Here is a 14,728-nt window from a genome sequence, read left to right on the forward strand (position 1 = left end):
ACTACCATACAATGCCCACACAATAACATACAATGAACAAAGAGTAATACCATACAGCGCACACACAATAACATACAATGAACAAAGAATACTACCATACAGTGCCCACACAATAACATACAATAAACAAAGAATACTACCATACAGCGCCTACACAATAACATACAATGAACAAAGAATAATACCATACAGCGCCCACACAATAACATACAGTGAACAAAGAGTAATACCATACAGTGCCCACACAATAACATACAATGAACAAAGAATAATACCATACAGCGCCCACACAATAACATACAATGAACAAAGAATAATACCATACAGCGCCCACACAATAACATACAGTGAACAAAGAATACTACCATACAGCGCCCACACAATAACATACAGTGAACAAATAATAATACCATACAGCGCCCACACATTAACATACAGTGAACAAAGAATAATACCATACAGTGCCCACACAATAACATACAATGAACAAAGAATAATACCATACAGTGCCCACACAATAACATACAGTGAATAAAGAATAATACCATACAGCGCCCACACAATAACATACAGTGAACAAAGAATAATACCATACAGCGCCAACACAATAACATACAATGAACAAAGAATAATACCATACAGCGCCCACACAATAACATACAATGAACAAAGAGTAATACCATACAGTGCCCACACAATAACATACAATGAACAAAGAGTAATACCATACAGTGCAAACACAATAACATACAGTGAACAAAGAGTAATACCATACAGTGCCCACACAATAACATACAGTGAACAAAGAGTAATACCATACAGTGCAAACACAATAACATACAGTGAACAAAGAGTAATACCATACAGTGCCCACACAATAACATACAATGAACAAAGAATAATACCATACAGTGCAAACACAATAACATACAGTGAACAAAGAGTAATACCATACAGTGCAAACACAATAACATACAGTGAACAAAGAATAATACCATACAGTGCCCACACAATAACATACAATGAACAAAGAATACTACCATACAGTGCCCACACAATAACATACAATGAACAAAGAATAATACCATACAGTGCCCACACAATAACATACAATGAACAAAGAATACCATACAGCGCCCACACAATAACATACAGTGAACAAAGAGTAATACCATACAATGCCCACACAATAACATACAATGAAAAAAGAGTAATACCATACAGCGCCCACACAATAACATACAGTGAACAAAGAGTAATACCATACAGTGCCCACACAATAACATACAATGAACAAAGAATACTACCATACAGTGCCCACACAATAACATACAATGAACAAAGAATAATACCATACAGTGCCCACACAATAACATACAATGAACAAAGAATACTACCATACTGTGCCCACACAATAACATACAGTGAACAAAGAATACTACCATACAATGCCCACACAATAACATACAATGAACAAAGAGTAATACCATACAGCGCACACACAATAACATACAATGAACAAAGAATACTACCATACAGTGCCCACACAATAACATACAATGAACAAAGAATACTACCATACAGCGCCTACACAATAACATACAATGAACAAAGAATAATACCATACAGCGCCCACACAATAACATACAGTGAACAAAGAGTAATACCATACAGTGCCCACACAATAACATACAATGAACAAAGAATAATACCATACAGCGCCCACACAATAACATACAATGAACAAAGAATAATACCATACAGCGCCCACACAATAACATACAATGAACAAAGAATAATACCATACAGCGCCCACACAATAACATACAGTGAACAAAGAATACTACCATACAGTGCCCACACAATAACATACAGTGAACAAATAATAATACCATACAGTGCCCACACAATAACATACAGTGAATAAAGAATAATACCATACAGCGCCCACACAATAACATACAGTGAACAAAGAATAATACCATACAGCGCCAACACAATAACATACAATGAACAAAGAATAATACCATACAGCGCCCACACAATAACATACAATGAACAAAGAGTAATACCATACAGTGCCCACACAATAACATACAATGAACAAAGAGTAATACCATACAGTGCAAACACAATAACATACAGTGAACAAAGAGTAATACCATACAGTGCCCACACAATAACATACAGTGAACAAAGAGTAATACCATACAGTGCAAACACAATAACATACAGTGAACAAAGAGTAATACCATACAGTGCCCACACAATAACATACAATGAACAAAGAATAATACCATACAGTGCAAACACAATAACATACAGTGAACAAAGAGTAATACCATACAGTGCCCACACAATAACATACAATGAACAAAGAATAATACCATACAGTGCAAACACAATAACATACAGTGAACAAAGAGTAATACCATACAGTGCAAACACAATAACATACAGTGAACAAAGAGTAATACCATACAGTGCCCACACAATAACATACAATGAACAAAGAATAATACCATACAGCGCCCACACAATAACATACAGTGAACAAAGAGTAATACCATACAGTGCCAACACAATAACATACAATGAACAAAGAATAATAACATACAGTGCCCACACAATAAAATACAATGAACAAAGAATAATACCATACAGTGCCAACACAATAACATACAGTGAACAAAGAATAATACCATACAGTGCCCACACAATAACATACAGTGAACAAAGAATAATACCATACAGTGCCCACACAATAACATACAGTGAACAAAGAATAATACCATACAGTGCCCACACAATAACATACAATGAACAAAGAATACCATACAGCGCCCACACAATAACATACAGTGAACAAAGAATAATAACATACAGTGCCCACACAATAACATACAATGAACAAAGAATAATACCATACAGCGCCCACACAATAACATACAATGAACAAAGAATAATACCATACAGTGCCCACACAATAACATACAATGAACAAAGAATACTACCATACAGTGCCCACACAATAACATACAATGAACAAAGAATAATACCATACAGTGCCCACACAATAACATACAATGAACAAAGAATACTACCATACAGCGCCCACACAATAACATACAGTGAACAAAGAATAATACCATACAGCGCCCACACAATAACATACAATGAACAAAGAATAATACCATACAATGCCCACACAATAACATACAGTGAACAAAGAATAATACCATACAGCGCCCACACAATAACATACAATGAACAAAGAATAATACCATACAATGCCCACACAATAACATACAATGAACAAAGAATACCATACAGCACCCACACAATAACATACAATGAACAAAGAATAATACCATACAGTGCCCACACAATAACATACAATGAACAAAGAGTAATACCATACAGTGCCCACACAATAACATACAGTGAACAAAGAATAATACCATACAGCGCCCACACAATAACATACAATGAACAAAGAGTAATACCATACAGTGCCCACACAATAACATACAATGAACAAAGAATACTACCATACAGCGCCCACACAATAACATACAATGAACAAAGAATAATACCATACAGCGCCCACACAATAACATACAATGAACAAAGAATAATACCATACAGTGCCCACACAATAACATACAATGAACAAAGAGTAATACCATACAGTGCCCACACAATAACATACAATGAACAAAGAATACCATACAGCGCCCACACAATAACATACAATGAACAAAGAATAATACCATACAGCGCCCACACAATAACATACAATGAACAAAGAATAATACCATACAGTGCCCACACAATAACATACAGTGAACAAAGAATAATACCATACAGTGCCCACACAATAACATACAATGAACAAAGAATAATACCATACAGTGCCCACACAATAACATACAATGAACAAAGAATAATACCATACAGCGCCCACACAATAACATACAATGAACAAAGAATAATACCATACAGCGCCCACACAATAACATACAATGAACAAAGAGTAATACCATACAGCGCCCACACAATAACATACAGTGAACAAAGAATACTACCATACAGCGCCCACACAATAACATACAATGAACAAAGAATACCATACAGCGCCCACACAATAACATACAATGAACAAAGAATAATACCATACAGTGCCAACACAATAACATACAGTGAACAAAGAATACTACCATACAGCGCCCACACAATAACATACAGTGAACAAAGAATACTACCATACAGCGCCCACACAATAACATACAATGAACAAAGAATAATACCATACAGTGCCCACACAATAACATACAATGAACAAAGAATACTACCATACAGCGCCCACACAATAACATACAGTGAACAAAGAATAATACCATACAGCGCCCACACAATAACATACAATGAACAAAGAATAATACCATACAGCGCCCACACAATAACATACAATGAACAAAGAATACTACCATACAGCGCCCACACAATATTATACAATGAACAAAGAATAATACCATACAGCGCCCACACAATCACATACAATGAACAAAGAATACTACCATACAGTGCCCACACAATAACATACAATGAATAAAGAATACCATACAGCGCCCACACAATAACATACAATGAACAAAGAATAATACCATACAGTGCCCACACAATAACATACAATGAACAAAGAATACCATACAGCGCCCACACAATAACATACAATGAACAAAGAATAATACGATACAGTGCCCACACAATAACATACAATGAACAAAGAATAATACCATACAGCGCCCACACAATAACATACAATGAACAAAGAGTAATACCATACAGTGCCCACACAATAACATACAATGAACAAAGAATACTACCATACAGTGCCCACACAATAAAATACAATGAACAAAGAATAATACCATACAGCGCCCACACAATAACATACAATGAACAAAGAATAATACGATACAGTGCCCACACAATAACATACAATGAACAAAGAATACTACCATACAGTGCCCACACAATAACATACAATGAACAAAGAATACTACCATACAGTGCCCACACAATAACATACAATGAACAAAGAATAATACCATACAGTGCCCACACAATAACATACAATGAAAAAAGAATAATACCATACAGCGCCCACACAATAACATACAATGAACAAAGAATAATACCATACAGCGCCCACACAATAACATACAGTGAACAAAGAATACTACCATACAGCGCCCACACAATAACATACAATGAACAAAGAATACCATACAGCGCCCACACAATAACATACAATGAACAAAGAATAATACCATACAGTGCCAACACAATAACATACAGTGAACAAAGAATACTACCATACAGCGCCCACACAATAACATACAATGAACAAAGAATAATACCATACAGCGCCCACGCAATAACATACAATGAACAAAGAATACTACCATACAGCGCCCACACAATATTATACAATGAACAAAGAATAATACCATACAGCGCCCACACAATCACATATAATGAACAAAGAATACTACCATACAGCGCCCACACAATAACATACAGTGAACAAAGAGTAATACCATACAGTGCCCACACAATCACATACAATGAACAAAGAATACTACCATACAGCGCCCACACAATAACATACAGTGAACAAAGAGTAATACCATACAGTGCCCACACAATCACATACAATGAACAAAGAATAATACCATACAGCGCCCACACAATAACATACAATGAACAAAGAATACCATACAGCGCCCACACAATAACATACAATGAACAAAGAATAATACCATACAGCGCCCACACAATAACATACAGTGAACAAAGAATAATACCATACAGTGCCCACACAATAACATACAATGAACAAAGAATACTACCATACAGCGCCCACACAATAACATACAATGAACAAAGAATAATACCATACAGCGCCCACACAATAACATACAGTGAACAAAGAATAATACCATACAGCGCCCACACAATAACATACAATGAACAAAGAATAATACCATACAGTGCCCAAGTAATAACATACAATGAACAAAGAATACTACCATACAGCGCCCACACAATAACATACAGTGAACAAAGAATAATACCATACAGCGCCCACACAATAACATACAATGAACAAAGAATAATACCATACAGCGCCCACACAATAACATACAATGAACAAAGAGTAATACCATACAGTACCCACACAATAACATACAATGAACAAAGAATAATACCATACAGCGCCCACACAATAACATACAGTGAACAAAGAGTAATACCATACAGCGCCCACACAATAACATACAGTGAACAAAGAATAATACCATACAGTGCCCACACAATAATATACAATGTACAAAGAATACTACCATACAGTGCCCACACAATAACATACAATGAACAAAGAATACTACCATACAGTGCCCACACAATAACATACAATGAACAAAGAATAATACCATACAGCGCCCACACAATAACATACAGTGAACAAAGAATAATACCATACAGCGCCCACACAATAACATACAGTGAACAAAGAATAATACCATACAGCGCCCACACAATAACATACAATGAACAAAGAATAATACCATACAGCGCCCACACAATAACATACAATGAACAAAGAATTATACCATACAGCGCCCACACAATAACATACAATGAACAAAGAATAATACCATACAGTGCCCACACAATAACATACAATGAACAAAGAGTAATACCATACAGTGCCAACACAATAACATACAATGAACAAAGAATAATACCATACAGTGCCCACACAATAACATACAATGAACAAAGAATAATACCATACAGCGCCCACACAATAACATACAATGAACAAAGAATAATACCATACAGCGCCCACACAATAACATACAATGAACAAAGAATAATACCATACAGCGCCCACACAATAACATACAATGAACAAAGAATAATACCATACAGTGCCCACACAATAACATACAGTGAACAAAGAGTAATACCATACAGTGCCCACACAATAACATACAATGAACAAAGAATAATACCATACAGCGCCCACACAATAACATACAATGAACAAAGAATAATACCATACAGTGCCCACACAATAACATACAATGAACAAAGAGTAATACCATACAGCGCCCACACAATAACATACAATGAACAAAGAGTAATACCATACAGTGCCCACACAATAACATACAATGAACAAAGAATAATACCATACAGTGCCCACACAATAACATACAATGAACAAAGAGTAATACCATACAGCGCCCACACAATAACATACAATGAACAAAGAGTAATACCATACAGTGCCCACACAATAACATACAATTAACAAAGAATACTACCATACAGCGCCCACACAATAACATACAATGAACAAAGAATAATACCATACAGCGCCCACACAATAACATACAATGAACAAAGAATAATACCATACTGTGCCCACACAATAACATACAATGAACAAAGAGTAATACCATACAGTGCCCACACAATCACATACAATGAACAAAGAATACTACCATACAGCGCCCACACAATAACATACAGTGAACAAAGAGTAATACCATACAGTGCCCACACAATCACATACAATGAACAAAGAATAATACCATACAGCGCCCACACAATAACATACAATGAACAAAGAATACCATACAGCGCCCACACAATAACATACAATGAACAAAGAATAATACCATACAGCGCCCACACAATAACATACAGTGAACAAAGAATAATACCATACAGTGCCCACACAATAACATACAATGAACAAAGAATACTACCATACAGCGCCCACACAATAACATACAATGAACAAAGAATAATACCATACAGCGCCCACACAATAACATACAGTGAACAAAGAATAATACCATACAGCGCCCACACAATAACATACAATGAACAAAGAATAATACCATACAGTGCCCAAGTAATAACATACAATGAACAAAGAATACTACCATACAGCGCCCACACAATAACATACAGTGAACAAAGAATAATACCATACAGCGCCCACACAATAACATACAATGAACAAAGAATAATACCATACAGCGCCCACACAATAACATACAATGAACAAAGAGTAATACCATACAGTGCCCACACAATAACATACAATGAACAAAGAATAATACCATACAGCGCCCACACAATAACATACAGTGAACAAAGAGTAATACCATACAGCGCCCACACAATAACATACAGTGAACAAAGAATAATACCATACAGTGCCCACACAATAATATACAATGTACAAAGAATACTACCATACAGTGCCCACACAATAACATACAATGAACAAAGAATACTACCATACAGTGCCCACACAATAACATACAATGAACAAAGAATAATACCATACAGTGCCCACACAATAACATACAATGAACAAAGAATAATACCATACAGTGCCCACACAATAACATACAATGAACAAAGAATACTACCATATAGTGCCCACACAATAACATACAATGAACAAAGAATAATACCATACAGTGCCCACACAATAACATACAATGAACAAAGAATACTACCATACAGCGCCCACACAATAACATACAGTGAACAAAGAATAATACCATACAGCGCCCACACAATAACATACAATGAACAAAGAATAATACCATACAATGCCCACACAATAACATACAGTGAACAAAGAATAATACCATACAGCGCCCACACAATAACATACAATGAACAAAGAATAATACCATACAATGCCCACACAATAACATACAATGAACAAAGAATACCATACAGCACCCACACAATAACATACAATGAACAAAGAATAATACCATACAGTGCCCACACAATAACATACAATGAACAAAGAGTAATACCATACAGTGCCCACACAATAACATACAGTGAACAAAGAATAATACCATACAGCGCCCACACAATAACATACAATGAACAAAGAATACCATACAGCGCCCACACAATAACATACAATGAACAAAGAATAATACCATACAGCGCCCACACAATAACATACAGTGAACAAAGAATAATACCATACAGTGCCCACACAATAACATACAATGAACAAAGAATACTACCATACAGCGCCCACACAATAACATACAATGAACAAAGAATAATACCATACAGCGCCCACACAATAACATACAGTGAACAAAGAATAATACCATACAGCGCCCACACAATAACATACAATGAACAAAGAATAATACCATACAGTGCCCAAGTAATAACATACAATGAACAAAGAATACTACCATACAGCGCCCACACAATAACATACAATGAACAAAGAATAATACCATGCAGCGCCCACACAATAACATACAATGAACAAAGAGTAATACCATACAGTGCCCACACAATAACATACAATGAACAAAGAATAATACCATACAGTGCCCACACAATAACATACAATGAACAAAGAGTAATACCATACAGCGCCCACACAATAACATACAATGAACAAAGAGTAATACCATACAGCGCCCACACAATAACATACAGTGAACAAAGAGTAATACCATACAGCGCCCACACAATAACATACAGTGAACAAAGAATAATACCATACAGTGCCCACACAATAACATACAATGAACAAAGAATAATACCATACAGTGCCCACACAATAACATACAATGAACAAAGAATAATACCATACAGCGCCCACACAATAACATACAATGAACAAAGAATACTACCATACAGTGCCCACACAATAACATACAATGAACAAAGAATAATACCATACAGCGCCCACACAATAACATACAGTGAACAAAGAATAATACCATACAGCGCCCACACAATAACATACAGTGAACAAAGAATAATACCATACAGCGCCCACACAATAACATACACTGAACAAAGAATAATACCATACAGCGCCCACACAATAACATACAATGAACAAAGAATAATACCATACAGCGCCCACACAATAACATACAATGAACAAAGAATAATACCATACAGTGCCCACACAATAACATACAATGAACAAAGAGTAATACCATACAGTGCCAACACAATAACATACAATGAACAAAGAATAATACCATACAGTGCCCACACAATAACATACAATGAACAAAGAATAATACCATACAGCGCCCACACAATAACATACAATGAACAAAGAATAATACCATACAGTGCCCACACAATAACATACAATGAACAAAGAGTAATACCATACAGCGCCCACACAATAACATACAATGAACAAAGAATAATACCATACAGCGCCCACACAATAACATACAATGAACAAAGAATAATACCATACAGTGCCCACACAATAACATACAGTGAACAAAGAGTAATACCATACAGTGCCCACACAATAACATACAATGAACAAAGAATAATACCATACAGCGCCCACACAATAACATACAATGAACAAAGAATAATACCATACAGTGCCCACACAATAACATACAATGAACAAAGAGTAATACCATACAGCGCCCACACAATAACATACAATGAACAAAGAGTAATACCATACAGTGCCCACACAATAACATACAATGAACAAAGAATAATACCATACAGTGCCCACACAATAACATACAATGAACAAAGAGTAATACCATACAGCGCCCACACAATAACATACAATGAACAAAGAATAATACCATACAGCGCCCACACAATAACATACAATGAACAAAGAATAATACCATACAGCGCCCACACAATAACATACAATGAACAAAGAATAATACCATACTGTGCCCACACAATAACATACAATGAACAAAGAGTAATACCATACAGTGCCAACACAATAACATACAATGAACAAAGAATAATACCATACAGCGCCCACACAATAACATACAGTGAACAAAGAATAATACCATACAGTGCCAACACAATAACATACAATGAACAAAGAATAATACCATACAGCGCCCACTTAATACTGCCATACAGCAAGATTATAATAGCGCCATGCAGTGTACAAATAATGCAACTACAGTGGGATTAGAGAGTGCTACAACCAGCACTATGATGTGTACAAGGGTCCAAGTAGTGAAGGTCCTGGCATAAAGAACCAGATCTCAGAGGAGTCAGGTCATATTGTTATGGGTTGAGGGCAGAGGGGCATCTAGGTGGTAGCAGTTCTGAACCACATATTGTGGCAATGAGGAGGATTAGAGATTGTTTAGTGTGGGTGGAGGACCTACCTGACCTAGGAGATGTCACAAATGTCAGGGCCATAACATTTTTTAATGAATTGTCTCTATCAAGGTATTGAAATGGTGAAGAAGAAAAAAAAAAAGACGGAATTTCTAAGTTCTGTCATTGCAATCACTACACAGGGCACGAAACATCCCCCCGGCCTACGGAATCCTAGACTCAGTTATCTGATGATTCAGTAACCAATACGCTATGGATAATGTATTCAGTAATATCTACAAGCTGGCATTTCAAATTAAGTTATGAATCATTGCTCGGTATTTGCTCGGTATTTGCTGCCCTCTGTTCTGACTCTGCCAGTATAACGAATGGAGAAAATGTTTTATTCAGAGAAAAGCACTTGCTAAATAATTGATTGTAACTTAATATATGTGAACATGAGAATATTACATGGTGACACTGCCATCTAGTGGTTGTCAGCACAGGACAAAGCTGTAATACAGCGATACTGCCATCTAGTGGCGAATGGAAATAAAATTGATTGTCGCCCAGGTATATGGAGGGAAGAGTTATACATATTAAGTGATAGCATGCCATCCTTTACTATGGCAGGAAAGCCCCTTCAGTAGGGATCCCATAGGACCCCAAACGATCCCTTGGAGTTAATGGGCTGCTGACCATAGGGCTTTTTCTCCGCACAGCGCAACATCGGTTCAATGAGACTTTATCGCAGTTCTGTGCACAATACCTGGGCAGTTTTTTGGGGTCAAGATACCTGGTCAGTTTTTGGGGGTCAGATGGCTGGTCAGGATTGTGGAGGTTCCCAGTGATTGAACTTCCACTGATCATAAAGGTCACAGCCCCAACCTGATATAATGTAGATTGCAGCAAATTTGACTCTGCACCGAGCATGCCGTCTGGACAAATACCAACCCCCTCAGTCCTGGAAAATAATGCGGCCATGGACCTCGTGGCTGCACTTGTTGTGGTGGAGCCGCTCATTGTGCATATTTTATAAGCTTCTAGTTTTTAATGGATGATCTGGCAGCCAAGCAACAATCAGGCAAGATTCCTTCCGAGCCCAACAGAGATTGTTTTATATAAAATGTAATTTTCTCTCTCATTAAGAAAACCAGTCTGATTGTCGTCCCGTAATAATGATTCACACAAGGAGGAGCAGGCAGGACGCTTTGTTTACATCCCATTTTTAATAAAGTTGCAAAGTAGAGTATACTTTCCTGAGAGTTCTAGACTGTTGTTAGGTGAGAAGACATATGGCGGTAATTCGTCTGTGCTGACTCCTTTTACATAACTGTGTGCAGACTTTTTATGCTCACGTGTTCTCCTGCCTTTAGTTTCAGGAACAATGAGTAGCTGTCTGATAGCTCAGGGACAGGAAGTAGCTGTCTGATAGCTCAGGGTCAGGAAGTAGCTGTCTGATAGCTCAGGGAGAGGAACTAGCTGTCTGATAGCTCAGGGAGAGGAACTAGCTGTCTGATAGCTCAGGGACAGGAAGTAGCTGTCTTATAGCTCAGGAGCAGGAAGTAGCTGTCTGATAGCTCAGGAGCAGGAAGTAGCTGTCTGATAGCCCAGGGACAGGAAGTAGCAATCTGCCATTGTCAGCCATATTAACTCTCCTGGGTCTAATCTCTCTGTCACCCGGTCACTCAGAGGATCTCCTCTCTCTCAGGTCTCCCTGGCAGCCAATTTAAATAAAATAACTCTTATCTTTCTCTCTGTGTTGAGACATGCTTGACCGTATTGCTAAGTGTGAAAGATAATTTTGTTTTAGTGGCCCAATGTTTATTTATTCATCGATAAGGTGTGTGCATTCACACTCATTTTAAGCCTATAACTTTACACATTTCTTTGGAAAAATTCAAAACAAGGAATCATGGGAAGTAGGGAGGAAGTAGCTTACTTCTCCTACTGCTTGGTTTTCAGTAAAAATCAATATAGCTGCAGCTTGAGAGATAACTGAATGACAAGAAACGTGAGACATGAGTTAGCCCCCCCTGCACTATTGATATAGCATCCTCATTGGACCATTGACCGGGTCTATGGTCAGATTTAATAGCCAGAGTCATCAGCAATCACTTATGGAGAAGAAAATTTGCACTTTAGTTTATGCTCTCTATCTTTTCTTTCCTTAGAGTATCCAGCAGAAGCAAGGGCCTATATATCCTTGTGGCAGCCCCTACAGCTGCTGTGGGACCCAAAACAGGTTGACCCCAGGCCCATTTGTCATTAGTGGTGTGAGCCTGAACAGGGTTCAAGAATATTAGCAAAAAGGGAGGGGACAACTGGCCCGAGGGTCACGCTGTACTTCTCTACTATAATGGTTTTGAAGAAAGGACAAGCACTAGAGTAGGTTTTTATGGTGTCCCCGTTCCATTTTTCGGGTCAATTACCTTTTACCTTACTTTTGGTGATCAGATAATGAAACTATCCACGCACCTTTTGGAACACTGCTGGGTTTGGCAGAGTGGGTCCAAATCCAGGAACGTCATCCCGGGCAGTGACAGAAACCTGCATGGAAAATAATAGTTGTTCACTCACTGCAAATGCAAATCTTCATCTGCAACGCATGCAAAGCCTTACTCAAAAATAATTCAGGAATAACCCTAGTTACCCACACAGGTCCAGGAAGCTGAGATATAGGGAGCTGTATGTTGGGGTTCTCATCCAGCAGAGCTGCTTTACACCCCTGGTGACCTTATTGCTCCCCTTTGTGTCTGTGACGACCGTCAAACAGCTCCTCATATCTCAGCTTCTTGGACTCTTAAAGGGATTTCCCCACAATTTACATTTATTACATATCCACAGGATAGGTGATAAATGTATGATCACTAGGATCGCTGGGATCGCAGCGATCATATATTGATCACCTATCATGGGGATAGGTGATAAATGTTAATTGTGGGGAAACCCCTTTAAGGGAGTGACATGCGGGGAGTTTTAGCACTATTTATGTACTTCTTTAGGTCCTCTATGGTCTTTGTAAGTTATAAATATATAATTAGAAGTGTTATGAGATGTATTTGCATTAGTCTATAGGAAGGTTGCATTAGAGTAAGGAGACTCGGGGGTGTATTATGCTTGCGCAGTAATAGGAGATTATTCTTCGGCTCACTCTTATGTCTGGATGCATTTGTTAACCTCAATGGAAAGTTCAACTGTTTTAATCTTAAAGGGAGACTCCGGTGCTATACCGACTTAGGCGCCTGATGGAGCGGGTCATGGCGAAGGGATTCAGAGAACGTAGAGAACCTCTTTAGTCATTGTGAAAAAGTTTAAGAGCTTTCTGACATCATTTTTTCAATTCCTCACTTTTTCAGAATCTCTGCTTGCTGTCAGTGAAAGGAAAAAACGTTTTGTTTTTTTTTACATGTAGAGGATCCTAGTAATAACCAGTGCTCAATCTTGTTACAAGCCGTGCAACCGTGTGAAATGCCTCTGGATGCAAATTGAAGGAGTTTCATACTAATTAATAGTG

The 14,728-nt window shown here is 37.4% G+C and overlaps 1 protein-coding gene across 1 annotated transcript in view; it reads right to left on the reverse strand.

Annotated features, from left to right (window-relative positions):
• The window catches only part of LOC142664007 (rap1 GTPase-activating protein 1-like), a 62,273-nt gene that overhangs the window by 10,482 nt on the left and 37,063 nt on the right, over positions 1–14,728 (reverse strand). The window contains exon 14 of the mRNA XM_075842887.1: positions 13,690–13,761. Within this exon, the coding sequence (XP_075699002.1) occupies positions 13,690–13,761 (72 nt within the window). The remainder of the gene's footprint in view (positions 1–13,689; positions 13,762–14,728) is intronic.

The sequence above is a fragment of the Rhinoderma darwinii genome, chromosome 11, assembly GCF_050947455.1.
Source record: "Rhinoderma darwinii isolate aRhiDar2 chromosome 11, aRhiDar2.hap1, whole genome shotgun sequence".
Classification (NCBI taxonomy): Eukaryota; Metazoa; Chordata; class Amphibia; order Anura; family Rhinodermatidae; genus Rhinoderma; species Rhinoderma darwinii.